We start from the raw sequence: 12937 nt of genomic DNA, 5'->3' as shown, positions 1-12937 counted from the left end.
AACCGTGAGCAACACTATAAAATAGGTTACTTCGAACGGTCCATAACAAAGTGGATTGTGTTGTCTCGTTAATTGTGTCGATGTACTAATCAATCATTAGGTCGAGGCCGATTGATATTAAACAACCGAGGTTACATCATCGTCCGGGGAGGTCGTTTAACAACAAAATTGCCTAACACTGCATTATCAATACTGAACCCAATATTCAAGCTGCTGTTGATAAACTATGAGCTGGAATAATGTTGATAGATTCAGCATTTTCTCAGCCATATGACTACTTCAGGTCGAGAGGAACAAAGGTAATATGGCCGACTGTGTTTAGAATGCATATGTGACACCGAAACATGTCTTTATTATGTGGTTAGCAGCTAAGTCTAAACTGCTAACTAAGGACAGATTGATCGAAGGTGCAGCCTTTTTGAGAGTATGGATGAATATATTGGGCACCTGTTTTTCACTTACCCTTTCAGCCATTCAGTTTGGGATATAATCCCTGCATGGGTAGGTCTTCGGAGGTCCATGTCTACTCTTCACAATACAATGAAATGGATAAAAAGGGAAAGTCGGGACACATCTTGGCATAGCAAAGCTAAACGTAAAGATTTTTGATGGCCTTACTCCACATGTTGATACTATTGTTCGACGGATCAAAACACATGTATACAAAGTTACGTTTTCTTTGTATCTAAATGCTTAGATTCGATTTGAGTCCTTAGCTATGGGTCTCTAGATTGTTTTGATTGTTCTTCCTCATTGTATTTTGTTTTGCCTGGGAATGCCCGGTATACTTGTATAAGTACTTGACTTTGATTTGGTTTCCCGGGATTGCCCAACGTATTTGTATATGATTTTGATTAATATAATTTACATTTACTGATAAAAAACAATAGCTCTTTTTGGTCACCAAAACCTCGGATTGGTAGTCGTCAGTTGTCCGGTGACATGTAGTGGGTTGAACGATCAGCTTCGATGTGTTTCGGATAATGTATTAAAATAGTCTTTTAGTAATTTATTTTTTTCTATTTCATATTTATTCCTTGGGAGTTTTTTTCTTTTTCGATTCCTTGCTCAAGAGGAATTGATCAGGCAGTGATAGAAATGATGTCCTTAGGTTTTCATGCTGCTTGTTGGATTCTGATGCCTGTTGAAGCAAAGTATACTAGTGTTTTGGTATTGAGTCTAGTATACTCTCTTTGCTATCTTCTTTTCGATGATTTTATATGAGTTTAAACATCGCAGTTTTCATGTAAGGTTTCGATAGATGGACTCGCGTTTAACATCATCGTAATGGGTTTGTCGTGCTTATGATGTTATCAATCCCATTACAAGTGATGAAATCGATTTTTTTCCCTAAAATTATGGTCGAGCTTGGATCAAAAGAAGTAAATTTGTGTTAGCATTAAATATTTTCGTTTATTTCTATGTTGATGTGCCATTTTTCATATGTTTGTAACCTGATTTGCTGTTACATCGACTCCTTGTGCTCTTCTAGCAAAGCAAAAGTTTCATGCTTGTTACCTCTTATGAATTCAGTAGGAAAAATGCATTTGGTTGTCTCAATTTACTTAACATTTTGATGCAACTATTAAAAAATTTACCTCCTCTTTAAATAAAAAATAAAATATTAATTTCATCATTGATCCCAAAATTTTAACAAATTGCTAACTAGTCATAATTATAACAATTAAAAAAATAAAATTTTTAAAAATTAATCTTTCTTCTCCACCTCCACCATTACCACCACCGTGGACACCATTAACACACGAGCTGCACCTACTGCAATAAAGATTGTACTTTCTTATTTAACTCTTGTTTGGTGGGATTTAAAATCAAATTTTAGTAAAATTTGATGAAACATATGGTTGAAAAATTATGAATTTCTTGAAATACATGGTTAAAATTAATTATTGATTTTAACTTAATATTATTCCAAAAATAATGGCAACTTGTAATGTATTATTTTAGCATTTTTATTGATCTGAAATCCACGTCGAATTAGTTGAGGGTTCATCTTGATTTGATCAAAAGAACATTTTTGTCGAGAAATCATAAATAATAGTTCAAAAAGTCAACTTAATGCCCTTTGATAAAGGTTGAAGTTAGATTATATGAAACGTTATATGAAAACATCATCATGACATGATAAAAAAAACACAGTCTAATCCTACCAATCTAGAGGAAGTTATGATGACCTAAGGCTAAGCCCTATGTATCATGATAATTCATTGCCATCAAATTCACTTCAAGGTGATACATACTTACCTAAGTCGAATACATAACTTGGCATGACTAAGATGCCAAGCTCGAATCTAATGACCTAAATAAAGGACTGAGGAGTGAGGAATGAGAAACGAACTAAGAAATTTCTATGCATCACCAATAACAAATTCTAATAATATTACGTCGTTAATCTATTTAAATTTCAAAATTGACCAAGAAGTGCCAAATATATGTATATTTTTTTTACCATCAACCAGCGTCATTTCATTTGTTAAAACGAGCTACCATACAAAGGTGTTCAAAAAGTGGGCATTCAACCACACAGACCTCACTCGCATGTATAACTGGGCGATATTCATCATGTTTTGTATCAATGCAGATGTTATGCCAAATTGTAACAAATTTGATCAAAAATACTTGGTGAACCATGGCCGTCTTCGCTTCATCTTTTTGTCCCTGGATCCTGTCAAATCTGAAACAAACTCTAGCCTCCGTTTGTTTCTTATTTTTGGAAGAATGAGAATGAAAAATATAGTCGTTATTGGACCCACACAAAAGATAGAAATTCAAATTTGGTGACTTGATGTGATGAATAACGACCATATTTTTCATTTTAATGAAAAAATAATAAGAACCAAACAGGGTCTATTATTATTGTATTTCTCAATTATACCCATAATTCATCACAAATTCCCGCAAAAAGAGAAGCTCAAAAATGAAGCAAAAACGCTTAAACCCTGCGTTCTCTTTACTGTTTTCGTGCCGTTTTCAGTTTTCAATTTTTTAAAACGGTGAAAATGCGTTCTCTTTCCCTTTTTGAAAAAAAAAACCGTGAAAAAAAACAAAACGATATTTTTGTCGTTTTGGGTGTTTTCAGTACATAACTTGAAAAAATTGAAAATATGAAAAATGATTCTATTTGAGAAATAGTTTTTCAAAATGATAAAAAGAACGTATTTTCAATAATTTCAAAAAACAGTCGCTCAAAGCACTAAAATGAATTCAAAACTTAAAACTAGCAAATTGAAACACAACGACGAGAGCAGCCTACTTTAGTTTCCCTCCACTTACACTTACAGTTCAGTTTCAGTTCGATGGATTCCAATATAAATTATCCCTAACATCAATTGATCCTAGATCGAAAATCTTTATTTTCTCAGACGCCCATAGTTACAGTTGGGGGGACAGTGGTTTTATTTTTTATTTTTTTTGGTTTAAAAATGTCGAGGTTTCTTCGGAATGCGGCTTCTCTCAGGCGCTCTTTGTTTCCTCGGTTACAGGTTTTTCTCTTCTTGCAGCTATTTGTTTTGTTTCTCTGTTTCTGTCAGTTGCTCTTCATTTTTAAATGTAAAGAAAATGAAAAAAAAATTCAAAACTATTCCTTTTTTTGTTAATATTTTAAAAACGTTTAGGTATTAAGCGTTGCTGGATAAAAACTTGTAGTGGGGTTCCATTTATTTTATTTTATTTATTATTTATTTATTTATTTATTTTTTTTGGACTTCACATGTGAAACGGGAGTTTGAAGAAACGCCAACTGATTTTTTCCTGGAATTTGAATATCATTTTATTTATTTTTAGTTTTTACGGGGGGATGTGTGTTGTTAGGGTTGGGTTTTGTATTGGGGTTTACAAACCACTTGAAGTTTAAATTTTTTTCTTAACTTTGTTAATATGAATGACTGTTGAATAATTCAATTTTCTAACGTGGTTTAAAAACGTTCTTATGTCCTCAGGAATCTAGGCAGGGAATGTCAAAAACAACCACTCAATTATGCTACTTTGCGACCAAAGGTGCAGAAGGTTTCTATATATATATATATATATATACTGCATTTATTGGGATCTCTTTTACTTGCTTGAAAGTGATGGTCTATACAAGAATTTCGTGTTTATTCCTCACTTTATTCAAAAAAAAAGGAAAATGAAGTGTATATATATGTTCTGAAAGTGTGTTTAGATCATTTATATCTCATAGAAACGCTTCAGTGAAAAATGATTCGATTTGTATTTCTTACTGTCCGTTTTGAGTGGGACATCTTCGTGTAAACTAAACACACAAGTATTGGTACCTATTTATATTTTGGAAAATGCTTTGATGTACAAGCATTCTGTGGGCAATTACGTGATCAGATTCTCCACGTCACCTGCCTATTGAAGCAGTTCCTAGGCATTGATTTCATCTGTCATAGTGTTTTTTTCTCAACAATATTGGTTAATATTATCCTATGCTAGTTGGATAGGTGACATTGTTGCATTTTCATTTGCTGAATCACATTTTTGATTAGTATTGTATTATTATCTACTTGTGTACATGCAATTTCATATAGAAAGAGCTCACAAAGATATGATTTATTTTATTTATTTATTTTTTATTTTAGATGTCTCAATCTTGGAGAAGATTGATTTCAACTCTTTGGCGCCAATTTCCATTATCGGATCATTTCCTCTCTTGCCAAGGGCTTGAATGATTGCCGTAGTGTCTTAGTCATTGTTCTTTTAAAGTTATGCATGCATTATTTTCATTTTGTATCATGAGTGATCTGTTTCCAAGAGTTTCTGTAATATCATGTCTGAGAAGCTCTTTGGTGCTTTCCTTAATTCTTTCTTGGTTTTTACTTTTGAATGCAACATTACAAATTAATATCCAGCATTTCTGTGTGTCCGAAGGTAAAAGGAAATCAAAGTCAGATACAAGTGACTCTGGTGAAGAGAATATATCAGAAAAAGATTTAGCGCTCAAGCTAGCACTTGACCAGATTACCTCATCACATGGAAAAGGATCCATCATGTGGCTTGGTAGGTCAGTCACTTCAAGGCATGTTCCTGTGGTATCTACTGGATCTTTTGCTTTGGATATTGCACTAGGAGTAGGAGGACTTCCAAAGGTATCTTACAGTGTTTCAAAGCATTAGATATTTTGGTCTTCATGCTCCCATTTCCTACATGTATTTTTCCATACATATTTTATTCGACGGCAGAATTTGTTCGTCTTTGTATGAGGAAGATTTGGAGAATATATCATTGTAATGTTTGGAATAGTAATTTAAAGTATCAGAGATTCTTTCATCGAACCCTTTGCCATTGTTGTAGTTGTTGATGTTTTTGGAATTTGGTTTTCTGATTGCATACTTGTCATTCTTAGAGTTTCCTTCACACTGCATATCTCGTGTGAGATAAATATCATCTAATGGTACAGTTTTTTTTTTTTTTGCTAATGACTTTTCACATTGTGGAAGTGCTTAGGGATGATAGTTTCCATCATCGAAGGAGTACATGAATAAACAAATTTGTTATTTGGTAGATTAGGATTCTGCTAGCTAATGACATTTTCTCCTTTTTATTATTGTTTCTCAGCTGCACATGTAATTAGTTTATTATTATAACCTTTTTAGGTTGGATTACACGAATGCATGTCTTTGTCGTATATAGAGAAATCCACGATAGTTGTTATTTACTTTACTGGTCTATATTACTATATATTTGTATAATGTCATTAATTTCTTTAGGGACGAGTAGTTGAGATATATGGTCCAGAAGCATCTGGAAAAACAACTCTTGCTTTGCATGTGATTGCTGAGGCACAGAAACAAGGAGGTTAGTAAAACCATTTTACCTCATTGAACTTTTGTAAGTCTTATAGTGGCTAGGTAGAAAATGTTTATTCTTTAATCATTTTTTGTAGCCTATGGTTTTCACCAATCTGGCAATATATAGATTCATTTCTTCTTTATGTGTCAAAGCATACTTTAGTTGACAGTTCAGTGAAAGAATTTGCTCGAGTGATTATATATGGGTTTCCTTTTGTGTGATTTCAAATTTGTGCTTTTAGTCAACATTCCCATAAATTACATGTGCTGTCTTCATTGATTATTTAGAAGATATAATTGACACAGGGGTCAGCGCATTTATCATTTTCCAGCATAGGTGTCTGATGCATACTATATCACATATTAATTTTCGTTACACCTGAAATTCGTTTTTAGACATGTTGGTTCCATTCACAACTATATACCAAAGTTGCAATGAGCTCTTTCAATTCTGTATGGCATTGTAGGATTTATTCAATCACATAGTTTGGGCTCCTAGAATATGGTGCCCTTGGAGCTTTCTAATTACATTTCACTTTCACATAAAAAATATTTTCTTTTTACAATGATTATATTGATTCTATCTTTATTCTGTTCTCATTAAAACTTACTAATCACGGTGAACTTGAAATTCGTGCACGAGTAATCCCTATGTGAGCCTCTATGGATTAAAAGAATCAGTTCCATTCAATATACTCACCTAGATGGGCATCTCGTCAATCTCTATTCCTTAGCAGTTTCATTATGAAAGTGGAAAGAGGCATGGAAATTGTGGCAAGAGTCCTAAAGCCAGATTTCTATCTGTAGCTAGGCCTTGGAATTGATCACATCTTAACTCAAATAGGGGTGAAAGCACTAAAGTTTATTTAGGGAGTGCGGTCTCATTTCAAAATTTTTCTTTACCCAAAAATTGCATTATCTTTCCTGTTCTAGCTCTAAATTGTCCTTTAAGAAGGAGCTGTAGCAAGTAACAACTAGTTCTTTCTTTCTCCAATGGAAAATCAAAACTTCATCCAGGTGTGAATACAATTCAGGGGCTCCTAATTTGGTATTTAGAATGCGGATATTCAAGTATGGAACTGAGATAAGAGAGGGTAAGTGAGGATGACAAAGTCTCTTGGCCCTCTTGACAAATGGAGGAATGTTTTAGTCTTACGACTGATGAGTGGGAAGAGACCCTCACGCAACCTACATGTAGGTGGCCCGAGGAGGTCCACTTAAATCCCAAAAGCATAATATGCAATTTTGGTTGTATGATACTATGAGTCCACCGATATATATCAGATACTACGCCTCTCTTGATGAACTAGCCCACATCTTGATACTGGACTCGATAAAACAAAGTAGCTTGTAGTCTGTCAAAGATGGTAGTCAGTGTGAATGAGTCTGTATATCATTATGGTAAAGGACATAACACCAAAGGAATAATCGACAGCGGAAAACACTGTATAGATGACATGAATTCCATATATCTTTCAATTGCTCTCAAGCTTGAGATCATAGCACATCTCATGCACATGCATTAACTTCTGTTTCCTGTTGCCCTTTCATAGGTTACTGTGTTTTCATTGATGCTGAGCATGCTCTTGATCCATCCCTAGCTGAAGCTGTAGGAGTGAATACTTCAAATTTGCTTATTTCACAACCAGATTGTGGTGAGCAAGCTCTTAGCCTCGTGGATACTCTAATCAGAAGTGGTTCAATCGATGTTGTTGTTGTGGATAGTGTAAGTATGATGTTATGGTTTCTCCATACGATGTCATGGCTGGGTAAATGGATTACATTTTTCTTGCCATATAGTTATTATTGCACGGTTGCATTGGCTGGCAGGTAGCTGCCCTGGTCCCCAAGGGTGAACTTGATGGTGAAATGGGAGATGCGCACATGGCCATGCAAGCTAGACTGTTGAGCCAGGCATTACGCAAATTGAGCCACTCTTTATCTCAATCACAGACAATATTAATCTTTACAAATCAGGCATGAAACACAAACCTTTATCATAGTCAGTTATCTTTAGGCACACTTACAAGCCCTCTTGATTTCTGTCTCTGTTTATTGCAGCACCCAAAATACTTTATATTTTTGAACCTGGTGAACTGCATCACATTCATCATTTTAGTGTTGGTGTTTGCAAATTCAGTATGTAGTTTGGTCTCCAAATCGAATTTTCTATGTCCCTTCTACTATTCTTTTTTGACATATGTCTAGTTCTTCTCTTTTTAGTTTAAAATCTTTCCTTGTTCTAGGAGCCTTTTATGGCAGAGTTGAGGGGGAAGAATTTGTTTTGATTTTTTTTTTTTTTTGTTGTTGTGTGGGGGTGGGGTTGATGTTTATCTACTGGATAGAAATTACCAATAATATTTAATTAAGGGTTCAACATCAATTTACCCATCCAAAGCTACTTATATCCTCTTAGGTATATCATATATGCGTACTTGGCTATTTTGCTGAGAATACCTTCAAATTAATACGACTAGAATCCTGATCTAGTACCTGCATCAAACTTGGTAGGGGCTTGGCATTGACCCCTTACCGTGTCTATTGATTGAAAATTGGTACATGATGGAAGGGGATATACCATCCTTATCTTCATTGCTATAAAAGGAGGAGAAATAGAGAATTTGTGAAAATTATAAATTTTGGAGTACTTATCCCATTACATAGGACCTTTACTGAATTTGTAAACTTGAGAGTACTAGATTCATTTCATCGTCTATTGGTTGACAAAAATCATAAACAAGGGAGATGGACATACCTGCCTTATCTCAACAACTACAAAAGGAGGACACATCGAGAACTTGCAAATTCTAAACTTAAAGAGTACCACTCCCGTTATGTAGAACCTTTACCAAATATATGAACTTAGGTGTACTACATCCATTGCAATCTGGCAGATGAGATCTAATTACTGGATGGGACCACAAGATCTAGACATAAAAAAGGAACAAAACAACTGCGATCCAGATAACAAGCATGCAGCAACAAAGCAATTTGGTAAATGCAACTGAGAAACTGCCTAGGTATGTGAAACCACCGTGCAGGTAGAAACTGGCAAATCCTAACAACTAATGAATTGTGAAACTTATGTATGTTCAATGAAATTACAAAAATAAGATATGTAATCCAGAAAAATGTGCAAACCAATGCAAGATAACCATGCTATGTGTCTCGCCTAATGCAGCTTACACACTAACACCGTATATGCAGAAAAAACTCCCAAATCAATCCAAAAGAACATACCCACAGAAGAAGACACACTTGGGGGCAAATCCAGAATTCCTAGGCACTATCCCCTTGCGACTCAGCAAAGCCATCTAAGCCATCAGAGCTAATAAAAAAATTCTTCTTTAGAGCTAAGCACGATAGTACTTGGGATGGAACCTCATCAGGGCCCAAGTTAAATTCCTCTTGCCCCCAATACTCTACAAAATAGAACTTGAAATGTCGTATAAACCAATGGAAGCCATAACGAGAGAATAAGGTAAGACATGTAATATATAAACATTGCTCAGTGATGCCTTGAAAAATCTCTAATGTTCTTCAAGAACCTTCGAAACCAATGGTCATTCATTTTGAAGTACACACTATGTTGATTTGACAAAAGATGATAATTCTGTATCAGCAACATCTTTGAAGTCATTTTGGGGTTAGGGCTGTCTCTCGTTTTTTATTAGTCAGGTAGAATATGCATTTTATATTTCATTATTTCAGGGGAAAAGTAAATTGAAATGCAATAGAACCAAGTGGAGTTAATTATTTTACTGGTTAAGTTTAGATTAAAGTAAAAGAAAATTTAACAAGATGTTTCTGTGGCCAATTGGAAGAATATATACACATTTTGACTTGTTTTCTTCTCCATTTTGGAAGGTGAGCAAGTGGTATTCCTCATTTTCTTTTCTTTTCATCTCACTCCAAACAGTGTTTGGAAAATAGGGCAAGCTAATGGTCATATAAGGTGCCTAATATTCTTGATTTATAATTCTATCTTTCAACCACTCCTCGGAAGTTTTTGCTTGTATAGACCCCAACTTGATGTTTCACTATCAGCCCCACAAGGTTAAGCCCTTGTTTGGGCTTCATTTTAATGAAGTTTTGAAAAAAAAATGTATTTGGAATAGTAATATTTGGAGAATATTTGGTTAAAAAGTAAGGAAAAGATTTGAGTTTACGTGTGATGTTATTTTATTGAAGAATGTTTGGTTGAAAATGAGGAAAGCAAAAATGCATTAAATTAAAATGGAGCCTAAACGGGGGCTAAGTTATAAATCTGGATTTGATTTGAAATGGTCCAGAGAATTTATATTATGAAGTGGGTGTTCTGTAGGACGAAAATAAGAGAAGTAAAAATGCTCAGCCATGCCCTACATCATTTTTGTTTGCAATTATATATGGGGGCATTTCTCAGTGCACAAATTCAGCCATACCCTACATCTTCCATTTTTGTCTGCAATTCTTATATTTGGGGGCATTCGTCAGTGCACAAACTCTATGGATATGTCCTTGTTTTCTAGACTTATGTAAACTTGCTAGCAGTCTATGCTTGATTGTTGTTTGGATGCCACTAAGGCCTTTCTACATAATTTTCTCATTCAAGCCAATTGCAAAATAATCTCTGTTATTCAAATCTAGAGAGCTAAAATGCTTTCAACATTTATCATTGGTTACCCTTATTTTTGCCGGTACTCTGAGATGAAATTTATCACTTTCTTCTGATTATGGTTTTTCTTGGTTTCCTTTCTGATTAAGATGCTGGGTATGTTTGGTAGGACATAGCATAAGTTGGATGAAATGTTCAAGACTGAGCTATCATCCCTTGTTGAAGGAAAAACCTTCTATTTAACTGTTATTTAAACCAATAAATAGGCATTGTTCAGTTGCTGTAAGTGGAAATCAAGTGAAGAATTTCACTTTCCAGGCATTTTCCTCGCCTTCCAAATTTCCGTCAAGACTGAGAATGGAGAAGTCAAACTCTTTTAATTTCTACTCACTGTTTCCCTCCAAACAATTTCTGATATCAACTCTAGTTTGGAGGATGATAATGTCCAATTCTACAAGTGCATACATATATGCACTTCTCAGTACCAGCCTATGATGTGAATTAAGAGGTTCGTTAGACTACAAATTAGCTTGAGGTACAAAACCTCCAAGGAGCAAAGCTCTTTTCTTCATTTCTCTTGAAAAATGTAATTTTTTTAAATTTATGAAACGGAAACTTCCCTGATAAACCACGTTTATTTTCAGGTGAGAGCAAAATTATCCACATTTGGAGGATTTGGTGGCCCTGTTGAAGTTACTTGTGGTGGTAATGCCTTGAAATTTTATGCTTCTGTACGCCTGAATATTAAGAGAATAGGGCTAGTTAAGAAGGGAGAAGAGGTATGAATCTCTTTTGCGCACGCTATGGATTTGTGGAATGTGATTTGCTTGAATGAAATATGATTAATTAATTGACACGTCCTGTACTAGACCTGACTTCTTTAAATGCATCCTTCACCATTACACCTTGGTTTGGTGGTTTGTTCGGATATAATTTGTCAGAAGATCACTTTATTTTATGTTGATTGTCTTTGATATTTTTCATGCTTTCCTAAAAGGTTCACTTGGAAGTATAAATGTGTATTAATATCCTCTCTTGGAAGAATGGCACTTCGGATGAAGTTTAGTTTATGGCAATCTCCTTTGTTTTACAGACCATAGGAAGCCAAGTTCTCGTGAAGATTGTAAAAAGCAAACATGCTCCTCCATTTAAAACTGTTGAATTTGAGATTGAATTTGGGAAGGGGATTTGTAGGGTGGTGGAGATCATAGAATTGGGATGCAAATACAAGTTGATCAGGAAGGCTGGCTCATTTTATCATATGAATGATCAGAGTTTTCACGGCAAGGATGCTCTCAAAAGATACCTGTCTGAAAATACAAGTGTACAAGAAGAACTTGTGATGAAGCTTAGAGAGAAGCTTATTGATGAGAAACCAGAAGGAAAAATGTCCAATGGAGTGGCTAATGGTGGAGACTCCGTTGAGGAGGTGGGTGTGTCTGACAGTACCGATGAAGTTACTGCTGTTGAGGCATAGATATAAATTTATGCTGTTTTATTCACCATGAAGGCTACTTACTGTGCTTTGTGAGATTTGGCATTGCTGTACGTGCGGATAGCATGTACTGTATCAGTTGGCGTATATGATAGCACGGCCTCTCTTCTGTTGTAGTGGGTGTCTGTATTTTGAGACTATAGCCTTGTAAGTTAAATATGCTGCGTATTTAGGGTCATGTTGATGAAATTGTACGGGTCCAGAGGAACATTAATGGCTGAGCTATTTTCTTATGTTTCGATATCTGTTGCCAATGCCAGTTTTTCGTCGTCTCTCGGGTACCAATGAAAAAATTGCACCTCTTTAATTAAATTTTTTATTCATGCAGCAATTTTTCATTTTGTTTCGTCTTTGTTTTTTTTTTTTTTTTTTTTTTTTTTTTTTTGGGATAACCCAGGTGTCCCAGCTTCGCCGGACTAAATCCTGGACCCCTAGCCCCCGGCCCCTCAGTGACTAGTGGAGGTAAATCGCGGTATATGCCCAAGTTGATCAGGGTCCGTGTATCCTTTATACTCCTGGCCCCAAGGGAGCCTTCCTCCATGATTATTACATCACCAAGCTGCTCCAATCAAGAATGGTTATTACATAATTTAGCTGCTTCAACCAAGAATCGAACTCCCCACGCTGGGGTTGCGAGCCCCGCAATGCCCGTCCTTTGCCAACTTGGATGTGCCCCGGGGGGCTGTTTCGTCTTTGTTTTGATTATATGTGAGGAAATGTGCTTATATTTTTTTGACTATAATCTACCATTTATGTTCTCTGTATTCATTTTGAGTTAAGTTTGCCATTTTTCAGAAAAGCTGCTTATAAGTAGATTCATCTGCAAATTTTGTAGTCTGTAGAGTGATCAATGATGTCAAATCTTAACCTGCTTCTTCCAGCTGGGGCATGGCCTACTATTTGCATTTTCCTGTTCCATTGTTGAATTGTATTAGGTACAAATTGAGATGACCGTTGATGGCAAACGGAAAGTTCTTCATCTTCTAGATGTGGGATCCACAAGCTTTTCTAGAACGGAAATGCGGAGTAAGTACG

The 12937-nt window shown here is 35.3% G+C and overlaps 1 protein-coding gene across 2 annotated transcripts; it reads left to right on the top strand.

Annotated features, from left to right (window-relative positions):
* The first annotated feature begins 3314 nt into the window (after positions 1 to 3314).
* Positions 3315 to 12240, top strand: LOC111377858 (DNA repair protein recA homolog 3, mitochondrial-like). Of its 2 annotated transcripts, none has more exons than XM_023000993.1 (8): positions 3315 to 3500; positions 3957 to 4023; positions 4891 to 5108; positions 5730 to 5817; positions 7364 to 7536; positions 7641 to 7787; positions 11052 to 11186; positions 11501 to 12240. In XM_023000993.1, the coding sequence occupies exons 1-8, from the start codon at positions 3441 to 3443 to the stop codon at positions 11882 to 11884; spliced, it is 1272 nt and encodes a 423-aa protein (XP_022856761.1). In that variant the 5' UTR covers positions 3315 to 3440; the 3' UTR covers positions 11885 to 12240. The 2 variants fall into 2 exon arrangements, with proteins under 2 accessions (XP_022856761.1, XP_022856762.1); XM_023000994.1 differs by having other exon boundaries at positions 3317 to 3500; positions 3957 to 4014.
* Positions 12241 to 12937: the final 697 nt, after the last annotated feature.

The sequence above is a fragment of the Olea europaea genome, unplaced genomic scaffold (assembly GCF_002742605.1).
Source record: "Olea europaea var. sylvestris unplaced genomic scaffold, O_europaea_v1 scaffold1735, whole genome shotgun sequence".
In the NCBI taxonomy this organism is placed as follows: Eukaryota; Viridiplantae; Streptophyta; class Magnoliopsida; order Lamiales; family Oleaceae; genus Olea; species Olea europaea.
Note: the sequence above shows the minus strand (reverse complement) of the source record. Positions and strands in the feature narration are given on the sequence as shown.

Excerpts from the sequence above, each read along its gene's own strand:
- LOC111377858 (XM_023000993.1), top strand. The coding sequence starts at position 3,441 with ATGTCGAGGTTTCTTCGGAATGCGGCTTCTCTCAGGCGCTCTTTGTTT. Across the intron at positions 5,818-7,363 it reads TGAGGCACAGAAACAAGGAG|GTTACTGTGTTTTCATTGAT; the intron begins GTTAGTAAAACC and ends GCCCTTTCATAG. Across the intron at positions 7,788-11,051 it reads TATTAATCTTTACAAATCAG|GTGAGAGCAAAATTATCCAC; the intron begins GCATGAAACACA and ends GTTTATTTTCAG.